The sequence below is a fragment of the Equus quagga genome, chromosome 13, assembly GCF_021613505.1.
Source record: "Equus quagga isolate Etosha38 chromosome 13, UCLA_HA_Equagga_1.0, whole genome shotgun sequence".
NCBI lineage: Eukaryota > Metazoa > Chordata > Mammalia > Perissodactyla > Equidae > Equus > Equus quagga.
The window spans coordinates 99,500,900-99,526,668 of NC_060279.1; the positions used below are offsets into that span (position 1 = coordinate 99,500,900).

The 25,769-nt window shown below is 36.1% G+C and overlaps 1 protein-coding gene across 1 annotated transcript; it reads right to left on the reverse strand.

The window, feature by feature from the left end:
• Window positions 1-8,678: 8,678 nt before the first annotated feature.
• ZNF569 (zinc finger protein 569) lies at window positions 8,679-22,114 on the reverse strand. The gene is made up of 4 exons (XM_046681133.1): window positions 20,949-22,114; window positions 19,793-19,919; window positions 19,400-19,492; window positions 8,679-12,241 (listed from the first exon to the last, which is right to left on the reverse strand). Exons 1-4 carry the CDS (start codon window positions 21,075-21,077, stop codon window positions 10,434-10,436), a joined length of 2,157 nt encoding a protein of 718 aa, XP_046537089.1. The 5' UTR covers window positions 21,078-22,114; the 3' UTR covers window positions 8,679-10,433.
• Window positions 22,115-25,769: the final 3,655 nt, after the last annotated feature.

Sequence of the window (25,769 nt, forward strand, 5' to 3'; positions counted from 1 at the left end):
GAGCAAACTAAACCCAAAGCCAGCAGAAAGAGGAAAATACCAATGAAAGCAGAGAGAAACAATAAACGGAAAAAAATAATCAATGAAACCAAAAGTTCGTTCTTTAAAAAACTCAACAAAATTGACAAACTTTAGATAAACTGTTTAGGAAAATAAAAGAGAATATATAAATAAAATCAGAAATGAAAGTGGGGACTTTACCAACCTTACAGAAATTAAAAGGATTATGACAGAATAATACAAACAATTGTACACCAACAAATTAAATAATCTAAATTAAATATACAAACCTCTCAACACACACAAATTACCAAAATTGATTCAAACAGAAATAGAAAATCTTAACAGACTTAGAACAAGTAAAGATATTGAACTAGTAGTTCAAAACCTCCAAATAAGAAAAGCCCAGGACTAGATGGCTTCACCAGTGAATTCAAACATTTAAAGAAGAAATAAAACCAATCCTATTCAAACTCTTCCAAAAATAGAAGGGGGGGGGGAATAATTTCTAACACATTCTACGAGGCCAGCATAATCCTGATAACAAAGCCAGACAAAAATACCACTAGAAATGAAAGATGAATATGTTTTGTGGGTAGAGATACAAAAATCCTCAACAAAATAGCAAACTGAGGGGCTGGCCCCGTGGCTGAGTAGTTAAGTTCGTGTGCTCTGCTTCGGCCACCTGGGGTTTCGCTGGTTTGGATCCCAGGTGAGGACATGGCACTGCTTGTCAGGCCACGTTAAGGTGGCGTCCCACATGCCACAGCTAGAGGGACCTACAACTAAAATATACAACTATATACTGGGGGGATTTGGGGAGAAAAAGCAGAAAAAAATATTAGCAAACCGAATCCAACAATACATTAAAAGGATTATATACAGCATGATCAAGTGGGATTTATCCCAGGAATACAAAGTTGGTTCAACATAAGAAAATAAATCAATGTAATACACTACATTAATAGAACAAAGGGGGAAAAACCCACATGATAATCTCAATTGGTGCAGAAAAAACATTTGAAAATATTCAACACTCTTTCAAGATAAAAATGCTCATCAAACTAGGAATAGAAGGGAATTTCCTTATCATGATAAGGGACATTTATGAAAAACCCACAGCTAACATCATCCCCAATGATAAAAGTCTGAAAGCTTTTTCCCTAACATCAGGAACAAGACAAGAATGTTTCACCACTGGTATTCAACATTATACTGGAAGTCCTAGTCAGAGAAATTAGTCAATAAAAATAAATAAAAGGCATCCTAATTGGAAAGGATGAAGTAAAACTGTCTCTATTTGCAGAGACATGATTCCATACATAGAAAATTCCAAAGTAGCCATATAAAAACACTAGAGCTAATAAACAAATTTAGGAAAATTACAGAGTATGGGATAAGCACACAAAAATCAGTTTGTTTCTATACACTAGCAATTAACAATCCAAAAAGGAAATTAAGAAAATAGTTCTATTTATAATAGCATACAAAAGAATAAAATACCTAGGAATAAATCTAACCAAGGAAGTGAAAGACTTGTAGACTGAAAACTATAAAATGTTGCTGAACAAAAGACATAATTAAATGGAAAGACATCCATTTTCATGATTGGAAGATGTAATATTGTTATATTGTCTGCTCGGGCCGCCATGACAAAATGCCACAGACTGGGGGGATTAAACAGCAGAAATTTATTTCTCACGGTTCTGGAGGTTGGATCTCCAAGATCAAGGTGTCCACAGGCTTGATTTCTCCTGAGGCCTCTCTCCTTGACTTGCAGATGGCTGTTTTCTTCATGTGTTCTCATGTGGCCTTTTCTCTGTACATGCACATTCCTGGTGTTTCTTCCTCTTCTTAAAAGAACCCTATTCCTACTGAATTAGGGCCCCACCTTTATGACTTCACTTAACCTTAATTGACTCCTTAAAGGCCTTGTCTCCAAATACAGTCACATTGTGGGTTAGGCCTTCCAAATAAGAATTTGGGGGCATGCAGTTCAGTTCATAACAACTGGTAAGATGGCAATACTTCCCAAAGCAATCTACAGATTCAATGCAGTGCCTATCAAAATTTCAGTAGTCTTTTTTTTGCAGGTTGCAAAAACTGACTCTCAAATTCATGTGGAATTTCAAGGGGCACCAAATAGTCAAAACAACATTGAAAAAGAAAAACAAAAGTTGGAAGACTCTCTCACTTCCCAATTTCAAAACTTACTTCAAAGCTACCATAATTAAAATAGTGTGGTACTAACATAAGGGTAGACATATGGACCAATGGGATAGAATTGAGAGTCCAAAACTAAACCCACACATCTACAGCCAAGTAATTTTTGACAAGGGTGCCAAGACCATTCAATAGGGAACAAATAGTTTCTTCAAGAAATGGTGCTGAGACCACTGGCTAACTACATCAAAGAATAAAGATGGACCCCTACCTCATTGCATATACAAAAATTAACTTGAAATTCACCAATGATCTAAATTTAAGAGGTAAAAGTATAAAAGTCTTAGAAGAAAACGTGGGGTACATCTTCCTGACCTTCGATTTGTCAATGGACTTTCAGAGTTGACACCAAAAGCACAAGAAACAAAATAAAAGATAAATTAGAGTTCATAAAAATGATGAACTTTTCTCTACGAAAGGACTTTATCAAGAAAGTGAAAAGGGAACATACAGAATAGGAGAAAATATTTGCAAATCTCCTGTTTGTTTTTGTTTTTTGTCTTCTGGTTGGATTTTTATTTGATTTTGGTAAAGAAAGAACAGGGAAATCAAGCTGAATTAAAACTTAAAAGCATCTCCTAAAAAGGTCTAGACTCACCTGGATCATTAACTAGAATTCTTCCCCCTCCCCCCCACCCCAGTTTTCCTGATATATAATTATCAGACCACATTGTGTAAGTTTAAGGTGTACAGCATAATGATTTGACTTCCACATATTGTGAAGTGATTACCACAATACATTTTGTTAACATTCATCATCTCATATAGGTACAAAAAGAAAAGAAAAAGAGAAAAAAAGGGTTCTTTCCTTGTGCTGAGAACTCTTAGATATACTATCTTAATTGGAGTTTGTACCTTTTGACCACCTTCATCCACTTCTCTCTCTCTCCACCCCTCACATCTGGTAACCACAAATCTGATCTCTTTTTCTATGAGTTTGGGTTTTTTTGCTTTTGTTTTTTGGATGCCACATATAAATGATATCATACAGTGTTTGTATTTCTCTGTCTGATTTCACTTAGCAAAATGCCCTCAAGTTCCATCCATGTTGTTGCAAATGGCAGGACTTCCTTCTTATTTATGGCTGAATAATATTCCATTGTGGTATATATATATATATATATACCACAACTTCTTTATCCATTCATCTGTTGGTGGACATTTAGGTTGTTTCCATGTCTTGGCTATTGTGAATAATGCTGCAGTGAACGTGGGGGTGCAGGTATCTCTTTGACATAGTGTTTTTGTTTTCTTCAAATATATTCCCAGAAATGGAATGGCTGGATCATATGGTAATTCTGTTTTTAATTTTTTGAGGAACCTCCATGCTGTTCTCCATAGTGACTGCACCAATTTACATTCCCACCAACAGGACATAAATGTACCCTTTTCTCCACATCCTTGCCAGCATTTGTCTGTCTTTTTGATGATAGCCATTCTAACAGGTGTGAGGTGACCTCTCATTGTGGTCTTGATTTGCATTTCCCTAATGATTAGTGATGTTGAGTATCTTTTCCTGTACCTGTTGGCCATTTGTATATCTTTTGTTCAAGAGATTCAAATCCTAACACAACTCAGCTTGGTTGTGTCTCTGGTTATTTCAATTAAAAAACACATATATATTCTACCACCAATCTATTATGCTGTCAGAATTTTCTTGAAATTCCCTATGTTCTTTTCATACTATAGATTAGACCTAAAACTGATTCCTACTTCACCCCTCACTGCTTCAATTCATGTTTCCTTGTGTACCCAATAGGCTAGATCAGCAAAACTCACAAGGCTGACTTCAATGGTCAGTTTGTATATGTGCCATAGTACCCCTAATAATGGTGTTGTGGAACTTACACATGAGGAGACCTTCTTGGATGGTGTGCATGGCTCATGAGAAAATAAAATTGATAAAGAGCTTCTTACTTGGACTCATTTTGCTCAGTATTTTTTCAACTGTGGTTCAAGGAAGTAATTGCTGGTTATATCCCACAGTATTTATCACTGATCCTTCATGCTGTTGGCTTAAGAGAGCAAAGTTCCTTCTAAATTATCAGTCTCCAATAGATTCTTTAGAACTCAGGCTGCTGCAAGAAAAGAATGATGGGATTTTTCTGTAAAGATCACAAATAGTCCAGTAATGGGCCAAACTAATTTCTCTCTTTAGTATTATTGCTTCAGCTGTTTTTGTTGCTTCTTCTATTTTGGCCTTTAATGATCACCTAACTTTCTTCCAGTATTCAGCTTTAAAATCCCATTCCAGAAGCTAACTGCTCAATCATCCCAGAGGAAAAAGGAAAACCTCTTAAGATTAGGAAGAAGGCAAGGATGTCTTCTCTCACCAGCACATCATACTGGAAGATTCAGCCAGTGAAATAAGACCTGAAAAGTAAATAGAATGCATGCAGATTGAAAAGGACAAAATAAAAAACTGTCCCTATTTGCAGTTGACATCATTTTCTACATAAAGAATCAAAAGGAATCTACAAACAAATATCTGCCCCACCCCCCGCCCATGTGAAACTTAGGTTTAAATCTAACAGTGTATGTACAGGAGCTGAATACTACAAAGCACAGATCAAAGAAATCAAAAAAGATCTAAATAAATGAAGAGACATTGTGTTTATGGATTAGAAGGCTCAACATAGTTAAGATTTCAGTTTTCTCCGAAATGATATAAAGGCTTAATGCAATTCCTATAAAAATCTAAGCAGGATTTTTGAAAAAATAGACTGGGTGATCCAAAGTTTATATGGAAAAGCAAAGGAATTAGGATAAAGCAATTTTGAAAAAGAAGAACAAATTGAGAGGAATCACTGTCTAGCTACAGTGATCAAGACAGTGTGATATTGGTAGAGGGATAGACACATAAGTCAATGGAACAGAATAGAGTTCAGAAATAGACTCACACAAGTAGTCCACCTGATTTTTTTTACAAAAGTACAAAACAATCCAATAGAGAAAGGATAATGTTTTCAACAAATAGTGTTGAAACAATTAGAAATTGTAGGCCAAAAAAAAGAATCTCAACCTAAATCTTACACCATATTAAAAAATGAACTCAAAATGTATCATAGACTAGGTAATTTTCATATCGAACTTTAAAATGTTTGTGCATCTGAAAAAAATGAAAACAAAACAAAAGCAATATTTTTAGGATAAAAATAAATGACAAAAGAAAGATTTGTGTCCAGAATATATTACAACACTAAAAATAAGGGAAAAAAGTAATGACTCATTAGGGCCACACCCAGTGGCAGTGAGGTGAGGTAAGTTAGCTCTCTGCTTCACCGATAGGGTAGTATCAGCCAGGATGAACTTCCACACCTGCCCAGAAGCAATGAGGTAGAACTAGGTGGTTCCAGGCAGTGCTTCTCAGCAATCGCTTCTCACCCTCTTCCATGTTATCAGGGCACAATGGGGAGCTGAACTTCTACCCCCACCCAACAAACTCTAGAAAAAAGGTGGTGCTAGTCAGCACTCTGTTTCCCCTCCATCCTCTCCACTACTGTTTCAGCTGAGCTGGATGGGGAGCTGAACTTCCATTTCTACCCAGTGAAAATGAGGTGGGTGTCAGTGCTTCACTTTTGCTTGGGTGGAGTCAGTGGAGCCCGACAGGGCACTGAACATCCACCCCCACCTGAACCTTCAAGCTACACCTAAACAGGGTGACTTCCTGCAAAAAGAAAGGTTAAATAGGATCTAGAGTCTCACAACACAGCATCCAAAATGTGTAGGATACAATTGAAAATCATTTATCATATCAAGAAACAGGAAAATCTTACACTGAATGAGAAAAGACAGTCAAGACTCATCAACACCAAGATGACTGGACTCATCTGACAAGGAATTTAAAACAGCAATCATAAAAATGCTTCAATGAACAAATTATGCACATACTTGAAACAAATAAAAAAACAAAATCTTAGCAAAGAAAGGGAGAATATGAAGAACACAATGAGATATTTTGAACAGAAAAATACAGTAACCAAAATATAAGATTCAAAGGATGTGCTCAAGAGTAGAATGGAGAGGACAGAGGAAAGAATCAGTGAACTTAAAGATAGAACAGGAGGGAAAAATATGCTGAGTCTTAGAAGGAAAGAAGAATGTGTGAGGCTGACAAAGCATTTAAATAAATAATGGCAGAAAATTCCCCAACTTTGGCAGTAAACATAAGCCCACAGATTCAAGAAGCTGAGCAAACCCCAAACAGGATAAACTCAAAGAAATTCATGTCAAGACACATCATAATCAGACTTTAGAAAACTAAAGACAAGAAAAACGTCCTTGAAAGCAGCTAGAGAGAAAAGACACATTAACTATAGAGGAACAATGATTCAAATGTCAGAGACTTCTTATCAGGAAACATGAAAGCCAGAGGAAGTGGCACGTTTTTCAAGTGCTGAAAGAACAGTCAACCCAGAATTCTATACCAGCAAAAAATACCCTTTAGGGAAGAAGGTGAAATGAAGCCATATTCAGATGAAGGAAAACTAAGAGGATTTGTTGTCAGGAGATCTACTCTAAAAGAATGACTGCAGGAAGTTCTTTAAGCATAAGAGAAATGATAAAGTAAGGAAAGGTGGAACATCAGGAATGAGGAAAGAACAACAGAAAGAGTGAAAATATGGGTACATTTAATGGACTTTCTTTCTCCTGTTGAGTTTCCTTATATTAGATGGTTGAGGCAAAAATGACAACACTGTCTCATGTAGTTCTTAAGGTATATAGAGGAAATGTTTAAGACAGTTAGACAATAAAGTTGGAGAATTAAAGGACCTCAGTTGAGATCAGGTTTAATGGAGAAAGCAAAGTCTCTTCCATAAATGATGTTGGGAAACCTGGACAACCACATGCAAAAGAATGAAAGTAGACCATTATCTTACACCATACACAAAAATTAACTCCAAATGGATTAAAGACTTGAATGTAAGATCTCAAACCATGAAACTTCTAGAAGAAAACAGAGGCAGTACACTTTTCAACATCGATCTTAGCATATTTTCAAGTACCATGTCTGACCAGGTAAGGGAAACAATAGAAAAAATAAACAAATGGAAGTACATCAAACTAAAAAGCTTCTGCACAGCAAAGGAAACCATCAACAAAACGAAAATACAACCTAACAACTGGGAGAAGATATTTGCAAACCATATATCTGATAAGGGGTTGATATCTAAAATATATACAGAAGTCATTCAATTCAACAACAAAATAACTGACAACCCAATTAAAAAATGGACCAAAGATCTGAACAATTCTTCAAAGAAGATACACAGATGGCCAACAGGCACATGAGAAGATGTTTGACATCACTAATTAGTTATCAGGGAAATGCAAATCAAAACTACAATGAGATATCACCTCACACCCATCAAAATGGGTATAATTAACAAGACAGGAAATAAGTGGTGGAGAGGATGTGGAGAAAAGGGAACCCTCATACACTGCTGGTGGGAGTGCTGACTGGTGCAGCCACTATGCAAAACAGTATGGAGATTCCTCAAAAAATTAAGAATAGAACTACCATATGATCCAGCTACTCCACTGCTGGATGTTTATCCAAAGAACATGAAAACATGAATTTCCAGAGATATATGCACCCCTATGTTCATTGCAGCATTATTCACAATAACCAACACTTGGATGCAACCTAGGTGTCCATCGAGGGGCAAATGGATAAAGAAGATGGTGTATATATACACAAGGGAATACTACTCAGCCATAAAAAGCATAAAATTTTGCCATTTGTAACAACATTAATGGACCCTGAGGATATCATACTAAGTGAAATAAGTCAAAGGGAGAAAGTCAAATACTGTATGATCTCACTCATAAGTAGAAGATAAAAACAACAACCAACAAACACCTAGAGACAAAAATAGGATTGGTGGTTACCCAAGGGGAAGAGCAGATGGAGGCAGGTGAAAGGGGTGATTATTTGTATGGTGATGGATAGTAATTATATAGTAATGTACACCTGAAATTTATGTTATAAACCAATGTTACCACAATATAAAGAGATAAATCAGAAAAAAGGAAAAAATAAAATTAAGAATAAAATAAATAAAAATAAAAAGAAGAAATGAAATACTGATACATGCTACAATACGGATGAACCTTGAAAACACGTTCAGTGAAAGAAGCCACTCACAAAGGACCACATATTGTATGATTCTATTTATATGAAACATCCAGAATAGGCAAATCCATCAAGACAGAACAGAGATATGGGGGATGGGGGAATTGGGTAGTGATGGCTAAAGGAAGGGGGTTACTTTTGGGGGGAATGAAAGTGTTCTAAAATTGTGGTGATGGATGTACAACTCTGTGAATATATTAAAATCTATTAAATTGTATTCTTTAATTGGTTAAAAAATATTATCTCAACAATTGAGAATTTCTTTTGTTTCTTCACTGCTTTCAACCAGGGAAGAACTTGTATTTGAAATAAAAATTAAAAAATTGACCTCAAACAAATGCTATATACTGCTGACTTTTATTATCCTAATTAACATTATCAGAAGCAAATTATTATTTTAATTCAGGTTTGGTTTGTGTATTAGTAAAGATAACTTTCCATAAATATTAGTATCTGATCAAAAATAAGAATAAATTTTAAAATTGTTTCTATAGGTCCAGATTTCCTCCACCCATCTGATTCTTATTCTATAGAAAGACAAAAATAAAGGCAAGAAAGAATATTTTAAAATCAACATAATTTTGACAAGATTTCTTACCACTGTCATATTTGCTTTTTCTTTTATTAAAGAAATATTACAGATAAATATAACAACTCCCTCCAGACCTTTCCCAGTTCCTAAAAGGCAACCAATGTCATATATGGATCCAGGATCAATACACAGTACTGTTCTTTGCATTATTAAATTTATACAAATGTTATATCATGTTTCATTGTACATTTTGCTGTTTTCTCTCAATATTATATATTGTGATCTATCCATGTAATAATTTGTATCTCCCCTCTAAAACTGTATTCTACCATAGAAATAATTACATCAACTAACCTATCTCTCTACTAATGGAAATATGTTATGTCCAATTCAGAGTAATACAAACCATGATGCAGTGAACATAGTGATAGAGATATATCTCTGCGCACATATGTGGGTGCCTCTGAAGCCAATACACCAAACTAGAATGGACTGTTCCATATTCATGTGTTTTTAGAGAAATCCTGTTACTCTAAATTAATATTCTATTTCCATCATAGTTTTAGAATTTTGCTTTTTATATTCTGGTCTTCAATCTACTTGAATTTTACTTTTGTATGGCATAAAGTAGAGCACTAACATTTTTGCTCACATGAATCTTCCATTAATTGAACAGGCTATGCTTTCTGCAATGATCTCAATAGCACTATCATACACAAAATTCCCATGTCTCCTTCCTCCTAACCTCAATTTCTTTCCACTGATTGATTTATTTACTCATCAAGAACATTGTTTAAATGACGCTAGCTTTAAATCAAGTATGTGATGATATCTAGTAAACTGTCTTCTCTTTTGTTTTTAACATTTTTTCCAGCTATTTGTGCTTCTTTACATTCCTATATGAAATATTGAATGTTTGTGAAATTCTTAAAATATAACTAACTAGTGAAAACTTTGAGTGGAAGTACTTTAAACTTAAACTCAAAGGTGTGTGAGAGAATTTATGTTTTTTAAAATGGCAAATCTTTTCAGACAATATCATTTTTCTCAGTGATTCAGGTGTTCTTTTGAGCCCTTCAAAATGTTTTATAACTTTATATATATCTCTCTCAAAATTCATTGTTGTGTTTATTCTTGGATATTTTATATCAACACATTTTCTAATTAACTACTTCTCATATAAAAGGTTATTTTATAGTTTATCTTTCTTCACAATTTTTTCTTGCTTAATACATTGGCTAGAAGCTCAAGTATCATGCTGATATGCTGACAGCAGATACTTTGTTTCAGATTTTAATGAGAATGCTGAATAAATATCATCAATAGATAAGATGTCTGCTGAAGGTTTCTGATGACCAGCTTTGCATTATACAATTTGTCAGCTCTGTAAGAATTCTTATGTTTCACAAATGTGTGACTTCTTTGAAAGACTTTCCCACATTCATAGTTTTTTCCTCTAGAACTGATTATGTAATGTGCAAGGAGGTACTAATTCCTTCTGAAGGCTTTTCCATATTCACAATATTCATGAGGTTTCTATTTCTAATGAGTATGAATTCTCTGGTGTCTAACAAGGTGTGACTTTTGGCTGAAAGCCTTACCACACTCATTACAATGATAAGGCTTCTCACCTGTATGTTTTCTCATATGAAGTGTAAGAGATGAGATTTGAGAGAAGGCTTTTCCACATTTACTACAGTCAAAGGGTTTCTCACCTGTATGACCTCGTATATGTATAGTAAGGGATGAACTTTGGGAGAAGGCTTTTCCACATTTATTACATTCATAGGGTTTCTCACCTGTATGACCTCTCATGTGTACAATAAGGGAAGTTCTTTGAGAGAAAGCTTTTCCACATTCATTACATACATAGGGCTTCTCACCTGTATGACTTCTCATATGTAAATTGAGCAATGAGCACTGAGAGAAGGCTTTCCCACATTTATCACATTCATAAGGCTTTTCCCCTGTGTGACTTCTCAGATGAAGAGTAAGGGATGCAATTTGAGAGAAGGCTTTACCACATTCATTACAATCATAAGGTTTCTCTCCAGTGTGAACTTTCTGATGTGTAATAAAGTTTTGCTTTTGGCTGAAGGCTTTACCACATTCATTACATTCATAGGGTTTCTCTCCAGAATGAATCTTTTCATGAGCAATGAGATTTGATTTCTGGCTAAAGGCTTTGCCACATTCCTTACATATATAGGGTTTTTCTCCAGTGTGAATTCTCTGGTGTCTAACGAGATTTGACATCTGAATGAAGGCTTTCCCACATTCATTACATTCATAAGGTTTCTCTCTAGTATGAATCTTCTGGTGGGTAATGAAGTTTTTTTTGTGGCTGAAGGCTTTTCTACATTCCTTACATTCATAGGGTTTCTCACCAGTATGACTTCTCATATGTACAGTAAGGGCTGAGCTTTGAGAAAAGGACTTTCCACATTCATTACATTCATAGGGTTTCTCACCTGTGTGAATTCTCACATGTATAATAAGCATGGAAAACTGAGAGAAGGCTTTTCCACATTTATCACATTTATAAGGTTTTTCTCCTGTGTGGCTTCTCATGTGAAGAGCAAGGGAGGCAATTCGAGGGAAGGCTTTACCACATTCGTTACATGCATAAGGTTTTTCCCCAGTATGAACTTTCTGATGTGCAATGAGGCTCTGCTTCTGGCTGAATGCTTTTCCACACTCATTACATTCAAAAGGTTTCTCTCCAGTATGAATTTTTTCATGATCAATGAGATTTGATTTCTGGCTGAAGGATTTCCCACATTCCTTACATGCATAGGGTTTCTCTCCAGTATGAATTCTTTGATGCCTAATGAGATTTGACATTTTAATGAAAGCTTTCCCACATTCATTACATTCATAAGACTGCTCCCTACTGTGAATTTTATGATGTTTAACGAGTTTTTCCTTGTGGCTGAAGGCTTTTTTACATTTTTTACATTCATAGGGTTTTTCTCCAGTATGAATTCTCAGGTGTCTGATGAGATCCAAGGTTTGGCTGAATCCTTTTCCACAATGATTACACTTAAACGGGGTTACTACAAGATGGGATGAGCTATTGCCAAATGATTTCACAGGTTCATTATATTTAAGGATTCTCTCATTATTACAATAGACAAAATTATTATGTTCTAAACACTTTCCAAATAAGTCATAGCCATACAGATTATGACTGGAAGGAAAAAAGTCTGAATTCAGAGTAAATGCATTTGCAAATTTCTTATGACATTCATTGACTTTTTCTTCAGTCAGTGGTTTTGTGAATTTATCTTCAAGTTGTGTCAAAAGTCTGTCCTGGATTTTCTGATGCTCCTCAATTCCCCATATTTCTCCTAAAACAGATTGCAAATAAATGTCACTTGTAACTTTTTCCAATATTAAAATATCAAGAAAATTTCAAAAAACATGCTATTATGGGATTGATTCTTGGCTTAAGGCCTAGTTTCCCATTATTAAGCAAATTCGAGGCACATATATGTCCTATTTCCTAAGCTTTAGGAGATTCCAGGAAAGGAAATATGAATAGACACAGATATTTATGAATACAAATAGTTTTGATTGCTTTAAATGAGATCTGAAAGAAAACAGATAAGTTGCTGGGTAAAAGGGAGAACGAAGAATGTACAAATAAAGTAAGAAGCAATAATGACAGAGAAAAAACAAAAACAGGAGTTAAAAAAAAATCATAGAACTGTTTTGTAAGACTCTATTGAAACACACTTTTATAAACTGTTTTCACAAGCAATTTTCTGGAAAATGTAAATTACCAAAAGTAACTATTAAGATGTAGAAAACCTATATAGACCAATTTCCACAAAATAAACAGAAAAATATGAAAAGCAGTCCCCTAAAAACAAAACAAATAGAAAAGGCCTAGAGACAGTCACATGGGAATTTTAACAAACACATAGGGACAGCTCTGATGCTATATAAGATTTTTTAAAGGAAAAAAAGAGAATTCCTTATTTCGGGGGGTGAAACAAACAAAATATTAATATCAAAACCTGAGAAAGATGACAATTAAAAAAGCAAACCAGCCACCAATTTCACTTATGACTATCAATGCACAAATTCTACATAAAATATCAAAATGACCCAGGAATGTAAGTATGTTTTTCCCCCAGGAATATAAGTAGATTTCTTCTAGGAATATAAGTATGTTTCAATAGTAGAAAAATCTATTACCGTAAGTAACTATATTAATAGGTCAAAAGTGAAAAATCAATTAATCTCCAAAGATATTAAAAAGATGATAAAACTCAACATCTATTTTACATAAAAAACCCTTTATAAAATAGGAATAGACAGACACTCATTTAACTTGAGAAAAATCCCAAAGCACTCACAGTACAGTTAGGAATAAAAAGAAGATGAGTGCTTATCACCATTATTACAGTGCTGGATAGTGCATTAAGTAAGAGAAAGAAATCAGAGGTATAGAAACTTGGAAAGGAAAAGTAAAATTAGCATTATTTATCAGCAATAAAACTATTTAAATCAAGTCACCTGAAAAATTATAAAAAGAAATTAATTCACTATGTATAGTAAGTTAAAATTCAGTTTCAAAAACCTTCATATATACAAACTATTTAGAAAATATAACAGAAGATTACACTTACAATGGCAACAAAAAACATGAAAAATCTAGGAATAAATTTAATAAGAAATGCCAAAAAATTAGAAGAAAACTTTAAAATGCACATAGAGATTTGAACAAATGGAAGGGTGTTATGGGTTGAACTGTGTGCCATCTCTAAAAGATATGTTGAAGTGCTAACCCCCTGGACCTCAGAATGTGAAGTTATTTGGAAACAGGGTCACTGCAGACACAATGAGTTAAGATGAAGTCATACTGGGGTCGGGTAAGCCTCTAATCTAATATGACTGATGTTATAAAAAGAATGTCACATGAAGAGACAGAAGCATGGGGAGAACACTATGTGAAGACAAAGACAGACTCGAGTCATGTGGCTACAAGCCAAGGCATGTCTGGGGCTACCAGAGGCTGAAAGAGGCTAGGAAGGGTCCTTCTCTTACAGGTTTCAGAGGGAGCGTGGCCTTGTCAAGACCTTGATTTAGTATTTCTAGCCTCCAGAACTGTGAGAATAAATTTCTGTTCTTCTAAGCCACCCAGTTTGTGGTACTTTGTTACAGTAGCTCTAGGAAGCTAAGACAAAAGGCATATCACATTCTTGGAAAAGAACATTGAGCAGCAAAGGTGACAGTTATTCACTACTTAACCTATCAACTGAGAGTGGTTTCGATAAAAATGTCTGAAAATACAAGTGAGTAATAACTCAAAGGAAAATGATGCTTGGGTTGCCACCATAAAGAGGAAATGGGTAAGAGAAGAAGAATTACTTTTCAATATACATCCTTTTGTACTTTCAAAAATTTGTACTACAAGCATGTATTATGTATTTTTAAAAGTAAATAAATTTTCTGAACGCTGAAGTAATTAATAAAATGAGAACAAACAAAGGAAGGAAAAATTGGATGAAAGAGCTGTGAGATAAAACTGGAAGAGCCTATCTAGCATGACTGGAGAGAAAGTAAGTATAGAGAGTGGAGGGGAAAACACAGAGTGAGAAATTGAGCTTAAATACATGAATTTATCTTTGATGCTACCCCAAACCACACTAATATGAGATATAGAAATAAAAAGGTATAAACAAATGAAGACCACACCTCTACCCTAGAGAAGATGGGAGATTACCCTCTTAAGAAATGGAAGCAGAAAGGCTCTAGAATCAGTGACCCCAGGCAGAGAAATAGAGAGAAAGGAACTGGCTCAGTCACAGAGAAAGGAAGTGAAAGTCTACATACTGAAAGGTGAGACATCAGTCCTCTGGTGCTGCTTAGATCCAAGATGGGAAAATGGAGAATTTTCTCTCTCTGTTAGACTGAGAATAAAGTAAGAGGAAAAGTCCTGTGAAGCTGTAAAGCAGATAAAGTGAGAGACATGGCTGCAGATTATAAATGCATAAAAGAAGGCAGAGTACTAAACTTTTGGGTCACCTCAGTTCAAGGAAAAGCAAAAGATGCTGAGGGAGAAGGTAAGATTAGGTTGTCAAGGTAACATCCAAGCAGAAGTGAAAAAGAATTCCAAGGGGAAGGTCAAAATGTGACAGAAAGGACCTGTTTTAAGATGGTGGAATGAAAAAGTAACTGATCTCTTTTCTTCTCTACAAACAATGAGAATGAAAAGTCACTGATTCTTCAATGATCCTGGGGGGTGCTGTAACCCCAATTATAAAGAGTTAGTGTTGACAAATACAGTGCAGGCTGGAAAAGGGGCAGAACGGAAGTAAAAGGAGACAGCTGAATCATGCTCATCTTGGGCAGAGCAAGCAGCTGACTGTCAAGATGGATGTCACACCTTGAAGGGCAGAATTAATTACCCCATGATTACAACATTGAAGTTTGGGAGTGTAGACCTGATATCCCAAGATATGTCAGGGAAGCCAGGACTGAACAAGGAAACACTCTGACATACTATCTTCTTAGGAAGAAGTTTGTTGGGGTGAGAGCACAAGTTTCAGCTATGAGAAGACTTACAGCTTATTTTTGGGATGAGAAGAAATAAAGTGTAAACATACTTACACACACACAATCGCGCAGAATAAAGGGCTTCCATGTGAAGCACAGATGCATTCATTACATCAAGGGTTGACAAACTTTTTCTTAAAGGATCAGATAATAAAAGTTTTAGGCTTTGTAGGTCATATAGCCTTTGACACAACTATTCAACTTTGCTGCTGTAATGTGAAAGCAGTCATAGACAAGATGTCAATGATTAGGTGTGGCTGTGTTCCAATAAAACTTTATTTACAAACAAGTGGCTGGACTACAGGCCATAGTTTGCTGATCTCTGCTCTAGATCAGAACACTCATTTTCCTTCCCCAACATCATCCTTCTTTAAAGCAGGTCAAGGAAGAACTATTCTCACTCAAAAACGGAAAGGTGCTGGAATCAGATCTATGAAAAGCATTATAAGAGAAAGAAAAAAGAAACATTATATTAAAAAGCAGACAAAATGAACAATTATGGCACATAGTAAATTAAAATCTTGACTAGATGTATTGACACGAATAAAAAACAATGAAAATTAAGTTTATAGCATCTATAAATCAAGAGCTCAAAATATAAATTAAAAATTAACTGGCAGAACCAAGGAAAGAAATGGAAGAGAAAAATAAAACCAACTGAAATGAAGGAGACCATGCAAGTGTGGAAAAAGAGAGAAAGACTAGATAGGACTTTATTATTGAAATTATGGTAGAGTAACCTCACATTGCAAAACAAAAAGAAAATGGATAAAAGAGAAATTATGATGCATCGCTGGGAGCATAAATCTCCAAGAACACCTCAATACTGTGCACCAATCACAGCTGAGCATCATATACAAAAAAATAAACAAAACAAAAATAAACAACTATTAGCCAAAACCAGGTCTGAGAGAGGGAATTACAAAGCAAGCTGGAGGATGAGTCTGACCTGAGTACCTATCCAAACAAAAGCCCTGTTACCTGAAGTACAAGTCCCAGGTCAGCAATACGGAAGAGAAGCTCAAAACTGAAGTTCCTACAAAAAGCCAGGACCTCCAAAAGATGTTCAGCTGGTCCTCACTTGCTAATGCCTGTTTGCACCCACCAGGAGCACATGCAAATCATCTTCAGAAGACAGCAACTTTAAGTGAGGACAATACAATTATTCAAATTGGGGGCCAGCCCAGTGGCATAGTAGTTAAGTTTGTGCACTCTGCTTCAGTGGCCTGAGGTTCACAGGTTTGGATTGTGGGTACAGACCTACACAATGCTCCTCAAGCCATTCTCTGGTGACATCCCACAGACAAAACAGAGGAAGACTGCCACAGATGTTAGCTCAGCGACAATCTTCCTCAAGCAAACAGAGGATGACTGGCAACAGCTCAGGGCCAATGTTCCTCACCAAAAAAAATCATTGTAAATTAAGATTTAAAAAATTTGAATTCAAATCAGCAATCATCAAGCAGGCGAAGAAGCAGGTACAATAAATGAGTCAACAAAAACAAGATATTTAAACCTGAGGGCTTAAAATACTGGAATTGTCAGATACAAAATACAGAAGAGCTATGTAGAGTATTTTTAAAGAAGCAAAAGATAAAAACACAAACCTGAACAAGCCACAGAAATTATTAGGAAGGACAAGAATGACATGAAAACAAAAAACAAACAAAGTAAAAAGAAAAGAGAGAGAGAAATTTCTAAAAATACAAAATACTACTACTGAGAATTTTTTAAAAAGTGGATGAGTGAAAAAGATGAATAAATACAGTTGAAGAGAGTTAGTAAACTGGAAGATATAGCTGAAATAATTACTGAGACAGCAACACAGAGAGATAGGGTGGTAGAAAATAGCAAAGGAAATGAAAAACAATGTGGAGGAAAAAACAAGTAGGTCTAGTATCTATCTAACAGGAGTCCCAGAAGCAGAATGCAGAGAAAATGAAGGAGAGCCAATATGCGATAATGCGGGCTGAGAAACTTGCAGAATTAATGAAAGACTTAAGAAGAGAACACTAGGGTAATTTTATATCAACAGATTTGAAAATACAGATGAAACGAATTGTTAAATATAACAGATGACCCTGGAACATCAATATACGATAAACTTTTACAGACACAGAGGAAATTTAAATATTTGTAGAAATTACATTGTTCAACTCTGTGAAAATTAATTTTAAAACCAGGATTAAATGGAGAATTTTCTGGAAAAATATAACATTATAAAAAACTAATGCAAAAAGAGAGAAAAAACATCTACACAGAACAGTTATAAAAGGAACAAAGAAAAAAAGGTGTCAAAGAACCTTCCCTCAATAATCCACAGGGTTCAAATAGCTCAACAGGGAAGATAACCAGAATTTTAAGGGAGTTATACACCAACGCTATTCTAAGTGTCCCAGAACATGAAGGAAAGCTTCCAAATTCTATTTATGAAACCAGCATAACATTGTCTTCAAAGCCTGAAAAAGTTAGAACAATTATTTAAATTCATAGCAAACGTGAGGATGAGTCATTATTAAGAAATATGTAAACATAATTCACCCATATACATCAAAGGGGAAAAAAATCATGATAATCTCCTATAAGAAAAGATTATTATTTTAACTACAGGAACATTAAAAAAACTCAAGGTGAGGGGCTGGCCCCATGGCCGAGTGGTTAAGTTCGCGTGCTCGGCTGCAGGCGGCCCAGTGTTTCGTTGGTTCGAATCCTGGGCGCGGACAGGGCACTGCTCATCAAACCACGCTGAGGCAGCATCCCACATGCCACAACTAGAAGGACCCACAACGAAGAATATACAACTATGTACTGGGGGGCTTTGGAGAGAAAAAGGAAAAAATAAAATCTTTAAAAAAAAAACTCAAAGTGAATAAAAGTACTTCAAAGAGGAATGACCAACTGCAAAAAAATACTGGAAAAACACATAACAAAGGGCTAATCACATTAATATGTTAAGAGTTCACAGAAATTAAGAACTCAACAGAAAAAACGAGCAAAAGATACAAACTGTTCATAAAGAAAGAAAGATAGATTTAAAACATATGAAAAGATGCTTGTCTTCGCTCACAATAAAGGAAGTGCAAATTCAAACTATAAGTTATATTTCACCTATCAAATTGGCAAAGATTTAAAAAATGCTAACAGACTATGTTGGTAGAAATTGTTAGTACAAATATAAATTGTTACAAACTCCTTGGAGGGCAAAAAAGGACCTGGCAATAGCTATCAAATTAGAAATACATGTATGTATGTGTATGCATATATACGTATATATGTGTATGTATATATACACACATACATCCATGTATACACAAACATGCGTGCATATATACATGACAATGTCGCAGAATATGGGAGCTAACAGAAAAGGAGCTCTGACTGTAAAACTTTTCTTGAAGTAAAAGGGTTGTAGCCATTACTGGGGAAGTATGAGAGCAAAAGCTAAACATTACAGTGGGAAGTATGACTATGGGCACAAAACACGATGCTAAGGCATTTACAATGGAAGGAAGAAAAGAAAGTAGAGAGTAAAGGACTATAAATGTCAATAGGTTTATTTGAACAACTACAATTCCATGAATATCTGAATGCAAAAAGAAAGAATCCTATGTGAAAAGGTGGGCAGAGACACCGAAGATGCTAAAAGCAGAAGATTATCAAAATAAAGCTGGAAATGAATTAGGAAATGTTGATATCTAGCACACAGGTGAAAAGGCCAACTGATCCTTTAAGTTCTGTGGAAAGAAGTTCTAAGGATAAAAGCTAAGAATGTTATCTAGAAATGACATCCTACGTTTATAAAGAATTCACAGCAATTGTCACCATAAAAGTCTACAGTCTTTAGGAAAACATCTTTGAAGATTTCAGAGAGATCAATTACTCATGGATTAACCATCAGAGGGTCTGGCCCCTCTTCACCTGTCTGGTTCCCTCCCACTAACCTGGCCAGTGTCTCCTTAACACATCTTCCTCCACCCATGGTTCTTCTTCTTGCTCCAACTTGAAAATCACATCAGGTTTGGTGAATGGACAGCCTGTCAAAGAGAAGTGACATACGATTTTGGCATAAATACTAAAACAAAGAATCATTCAAGAATTGAGGCTGGCCCAGGGAAACTGGTTTTCTAAAGGACAAGAAACGTATGTTTTCTGGAGATGCTGCCCCCTGAAACATAACAGATGACGTTTTGTTTTGAAAGCTGCTCATTCAAGTGAGCAAAGGCATCTAAAGGCAAATTCACTCTAACACTTAAAGGTTCCACACATTTCAGAAAAGTGGGGGAAAAAAGGTACTTTAATCTCAGAATTTGAGTTATATAGGAAACTACCCTTACCCACTGTGATTAAGTTGTTATAGTTTTCTAGCATCACATTCCGGTACAGGTTCCTTTGAGCAGGATCCAATTGCTGCCATTCTTCCTGGGTGAAGTCAATAGCCACATCTTTGAATGTCACTGTTCCCTGTAACAAAACACTCCTACTCAATCTGAAGTCATCCATCGTAGATGATATGGACAAAACATATTGAACTGTGTTCTCATGGTACGCAAAGGTAAGAAGTCAGAAAAAAATTTACCTGGTTTTGTTATTTTCTAAAAGAAAAAAACCTCATATTAGCAACATCCTGTTAGTTTATGTTCATTCACTGAATTAGCAAGCAATATCTTTAATAATGACCATGGTTAAAGAGATCTTGGGCACCAATTTATACTGCGTGTGGAAATGGGGGAGTATAAACTGTACTCAAGTTAACTGGTTTGGGAACTCACTAGATGCCTGTGATTCGCTGAGGCAGGAAAAATGAAAACAAGATTTGGATGGAAGCAGAAGCAGGGAGAAAACGATACCAAAATTTGAAGTACAGTAGGATATCCAACTGGAGATATACATTGATTTAGCAGTTGGACATACTGTTCACTAGATTGGGATAAATCCAGAATGAAATGAGGATTTATTATTTATAAGCCTATAATAAGTGTCTACAGACATGAAAAAGGGATATGAATGCTTAGAGTTCATGTATCTTGAAAGATGAGGGCTTTCTTCAACTAGACAGATGAAGAGCCAGACAGATGACAGAATCATACAAATACCAACAGACAAAGAAAAAGATTCATTAGTAAGTTTTTCTAATGGTCTGAATTAGAATTACAACCAGAGCTATGAGAAAACAGTATCAAGAAAGCTTTAGAATAAGTTTCAGAAATAACATGATGGTGACAAATTTCTTCAAAGCAATGTGATTTGAATATTGAAATATAATGCACTTTTCCCAGTTAAAAACTGAAATGCCCAAAAGTATATAAACATAAGAAAAAAAACTTCAATGGTACTAGAACAAAGAGAGCTGTCCATATTTCCTACCCTTTGAGGAATTTCTACAAGAGATGGAGTGAGATAAAAAGAAATCACCAAGAGTTAATTCACAATCAACGTCTCTAAGAATTTATTTCCAGGTCCTAAAAGGACCCTATGAACATGAACACTTACTAACACTAACGGTTCAGAGTAGGCTGTGGGACTGATGAGGAATCCTCTTTTGGAACCCTTTTCTCTGAAGATCAAGGTCTTTGAAATAAATAGGTTTAAGAAAACAAAGATTATGGTTGAATAAGACATCCCTTATTTGTGTCCCCCCGTCACCACAATTTGGCATCCATCCATGGACAAAAGTGCCTTCATGGGAGCTGTGGGATCCAGCACCATATGCCAAGGAAACTACCCTTACCCACTGTGCTAAGGAGTCTCAACCACCCATACGTTGGGTAATAGGCAGACAGACTTCAGTCCTGGCTGCAGACACTGCAGCAACCCATGAACTGACTCTAGCCCCTCTTGGTTGTGGTGCAGGAGCCCCTGGAAAAAAACCATCTTTGACAATCACCCATGAATGACAGAGCCTTTGTGGAAGTTCAGGTCTTCAGCAGAGAAGTTTCAGCACACCGCTGAGACTAAAAATATGAGCTTGAACTCATCAGAGAGGGTAAGATGAATGGTCTTACATTTTACTCACCTCACCTGTCCCCTGAGGCAGCACAGCTTAGGAAGATCTCACCTTGAGAGATCTTCTTGGCCCGTGATCTCATCCATGGAGGAAAGTGAGAGTGTGTGAGTGAGCACCTGGCTTCCTAGCTGTGCAGGACAGTGGCAAAGAGGCTCATTTCTCTCTCGCCCCACCCAGAGTACAGGATTCTGAACTGTATGACTGGGGGGTGGGAAGACTCTGTGAGGGGGGCAAACAGGACTTTCATAGGGCATTAAAGGGATGCAGATCCCACTAACTGCGTTGTAGACTCTATCAAGAAGCCTGCTGGGTACGCTTTACTTGTAGATACCCCCAACTGCCCCACAGCACCCCCAGAGCTCTGCAGGCTTGACACACACCCAGACCCCTACCCCGTAGCTGGGGCCCTGTGTGCACTCCTAATGGTCGTGGTGAGAGTGAGCTTTAGCAGATGGCTAGTGAGCATGTTGAGAGAGTCAGCATGAATTTGCAGGCCAGAGAAAGACGACAAACGTGAGCTCTAGCACCACCTTTGGGAAAACAAAAGTCAGCAAGCACCCTGCCTGGTGTATTGCACGAACAGGGAAAGAATACAAACTTTAAAAATCTGCTACAAGAGGGGCTGGCCCCGTGGCCGAGTGGTTGAGTTCGTGCGCTCCACTGCAGGCGGTCCAGAGTTTTGTTGGTTCGAATCCTGGGTGCAGACGTGGCACTGCTCATCGGACCATGCTGAGGCAGCGTCCCACATGCCACAACTAGAAGAACCCACAGCGAAGAATATACAACTATGTATCGGGGGGCTTTGGGGAGAAAAAGGAAAAAATAAAATCTTTAAAAAAAAAAAATCTGCGACAAGAGAGCAAGAAGAGTGGAGCGGGTGGATCCACTGAAGCTCTGAGAAAGCCTCAGAATCGCCAGCAGGACTGATGGGAGTTATTTCTCTCCTGAAAGTAGTTAATAAAGACTGAAGGAGGTGACTGCTATGTCAAATGCAAAGACAGCAATGCAAAACTTCAAGGAAGACAGAAAATCAAGGAAACATGATACCACAAAATGATCACAATAATCTTCGAGTAACTGATCCCAGAGACTTGGAGATCTGTGATTTACCCAGTAAAGAATTCAAGATAGCTGTTTTAAGAAAACTCAAAGAGCCACTAGAAAACACAGAAACACAATTCAATAAGATCAGGAAAACAGTACATGAACAAAATGAGAAGCTTAACAGAGAGAAATCAAAAAAAGAACCAAACAAAAATTCTGGAGCTGAGGAATACAATGAATGAAATGAAAAATGCCATAGAGAGCATCAACAGCAGAACAGATCAAACAGAAGAAAGAACTTGTGATTAGAAAACAGGAACTATGAATTATCCAGTCAGAGGAGAAAAGAGTGAAGGAAGCCTATGAGAATTATGGCACACCACCAAATGAAATATATTCACATTATAGAGATCTCAGAATAAGACGAGAGAGAAAAGGGGCAGAAAGCATATTTAAAGAAATAATGCCTGAGAACTTCCCAAATATGTGGAGAGATTTTAATATCTAAGTTCATCAAGCTCATAAGTCACCAAACAAACTCAATTTCAAGAAATCCTCTCCAAGACACATTAAAATAAAACTGTCAAAAATCCAAGACAAAGACAGCATCTTAAAAGCAGCAAGAGAAAAGAAGCTTGTAACTTACAGAGAACCCCTATTAGGCTAACAGAATTTTTGGCAGAAACCTTACAGGCCACAAGAGAATGGGATGATATATTCAAAGCACTGAAAGAAAAAAAAGCTGCAAACCAAGAATATACTATCCACCAAAGTTGTCCTTCAGAAGTGAAGGAGAGAGAAAGACTTTCCCTACAAATGAAAGCTGAGGCAGTTCATCACCACTAGACCTACCTTACAAGAAATGCTGAAAGGAGTTCTTCAAGCTGAAATGAAAGGAGGCTAATTAGTAACATGAAAACATATAAATATACAACATACTAGAAAAGGTAAGTATATAGTCAAATTCAGAAAATAACTGTAATATGATGCTGTATTAACCACCTAACTCTAGTATAAAGGTTAAAGGACAAGAGTATTAAAAATAACTATAGCTACAATAATTTGTTAAAAAATACATAATATAAAAAGAGGTAAACTGTGACATCAAAAACATAAAAAAGGGAGTAAAATGGTAGAGTTTTTGTATGTGATCAAAGTTGTTAAGTTACCAGTGGAAAACAGAATGTTCTATCTATAAAATGGTTTATGTAAGCCTCATGGTAACCACAAAGCAAAACCTACAGTAGATACACAAAAGAAAAAGAGAAAAGAATCAGAGCACACCACCACATAAAAGAATTCACTCACAAAAGAAGACAGCAAGAGAGGAAGAAAGGAATGAGACAACTACAAAATAGCTAGAAAACAATGAACAAGATGACCTAAGTCGTTACCTATCAATAAGTACTGCAAATGTAAATAGACTGAATTCTCTAATCAAAAGTCACAGAGTAGCTGGATGAATAAAAAAATAAGACCAACCAGTATGTTGTATACCAGAGACTCACTTCAGCTTTAAGGACATATATATAGGCTCACAGTGAAGGGAAGGTAAAAGATACTCCATGCAACCAGCAGAAAGAGAAGTCAAGAACACAATCGCATTTACAGTCACAATAAAAGAATAAACTGTCTAGGAATAAATTTAACCAAGGAGATGAAAGACCTACACAATGAAAACTGTAAGACATTACTGAAAGAAATCAAAGAAGACATAAAGAAATGGAAAGATAGTCCATGCTTATGGATTGGAAGAATAAACATAGTTAAAATGTCCATATTACCTAAGACAATCTACAGATTCAATGCAATCCCAATCAGAATCCCAATGACATTCTTCACAGAAATAGAACAAAGATTTCTAAAATTTATATAGAACAAAAGACCCCAAATAGCCAAAGCAATCCTGAGAAAATATACTATTTTCTTCAAAATATACTAAAAAGCTATAGGAATCAAAACAGCATGGTGCTGACACAAAAACAAACAGATCAATGGAACAGAATTGAAAGCCCAGAAATAAAACCACACATCTATGGACAGCTAATCTTTGACAAAGGAGCCAAGAACATACAACAGAGAAAGGATAGTCTCTTCAATAAATGAGGATGAAAGTAGACCTTTATCTTACACCATACACAGAAATCAACTCAAAATGGATTGAAGACTTGAATGTAAGACCTGAAACCATAAAACTCATAGAAGAAAATACAGGCAGTACACTCTTTGACATCAGTCTTAGCAGTATCTTCTTGAATGCCATGTCTACTCAGGCAAGGGAAACAAAAGAAAAAATAGACAAATGGGACTACATGAGACTAAAAAGCTTCTGCAAGACAAAGGAAATCATGAACAAAAGAAAAAACAACCCACCAACTGGGAAAAAATATTTGCAAACCATATATCTGACAAGGGGTTAATTTCCAAAATATATAAAAAACTCATACAACTCAAGAAAAAAACGAACAACCCGATCAAAAAATGGGCAGAGGATATGAACAGAAATTTTTCGAAAGAAAATACATAGATGGTCAACAGGCACATGAAAAGATGTTCAACATCACTAATCATTAGGGGAACGCAAATCAAAGCTACAATGAGATATCACCTGACACTCATCAGAATGGCTATAATTAACAAGACAAAAAATAACAAATGTTGGAGAGGATTTGGAGAAAATGGAACCCTCATACACTGCTAGTGGAATGCAAACTGGGGCAGCCACTATGGAAAACAGTACGGAGGTTTCTCAAAATACTGAAAATAGAAATACCATATGACCCAGCTATCCCACTACTGTGTATTTATCCAAAGAACTTGAAATCAACAATCAAAGAGGCTTATGCACCCCTATGTTCACTGCAGCATTATTCACAACAGCCAAGGCGTGGAAGCAATCCAAGTGCCCATCAACTGATGAATGGATAAAGATGTGGTATATATATACAACAGAATACTACTCAGCCATAAAAAAAAAGACAAAACCATCCCATTTGCAACAACATGGATGGAACTTCAGGGTATTATGTTAAACGAAACAAGCCAGAAAGAGAAAGACAAACATTGTATGATTTCACTCATATGTGGAAGACAAACATATGGATAAGGAGACAGACTAATGGTTACCAGAGGGGAAGGGGGAGGGGTGGATGAAAGAGGTAAAGGGGCATATACATATGGTGACAGATAAAAACTAGACTCTTGGTGGTGAGCATGATACAGTCTATATAGAAATTGATATATAATAATGTACACCTGAAATT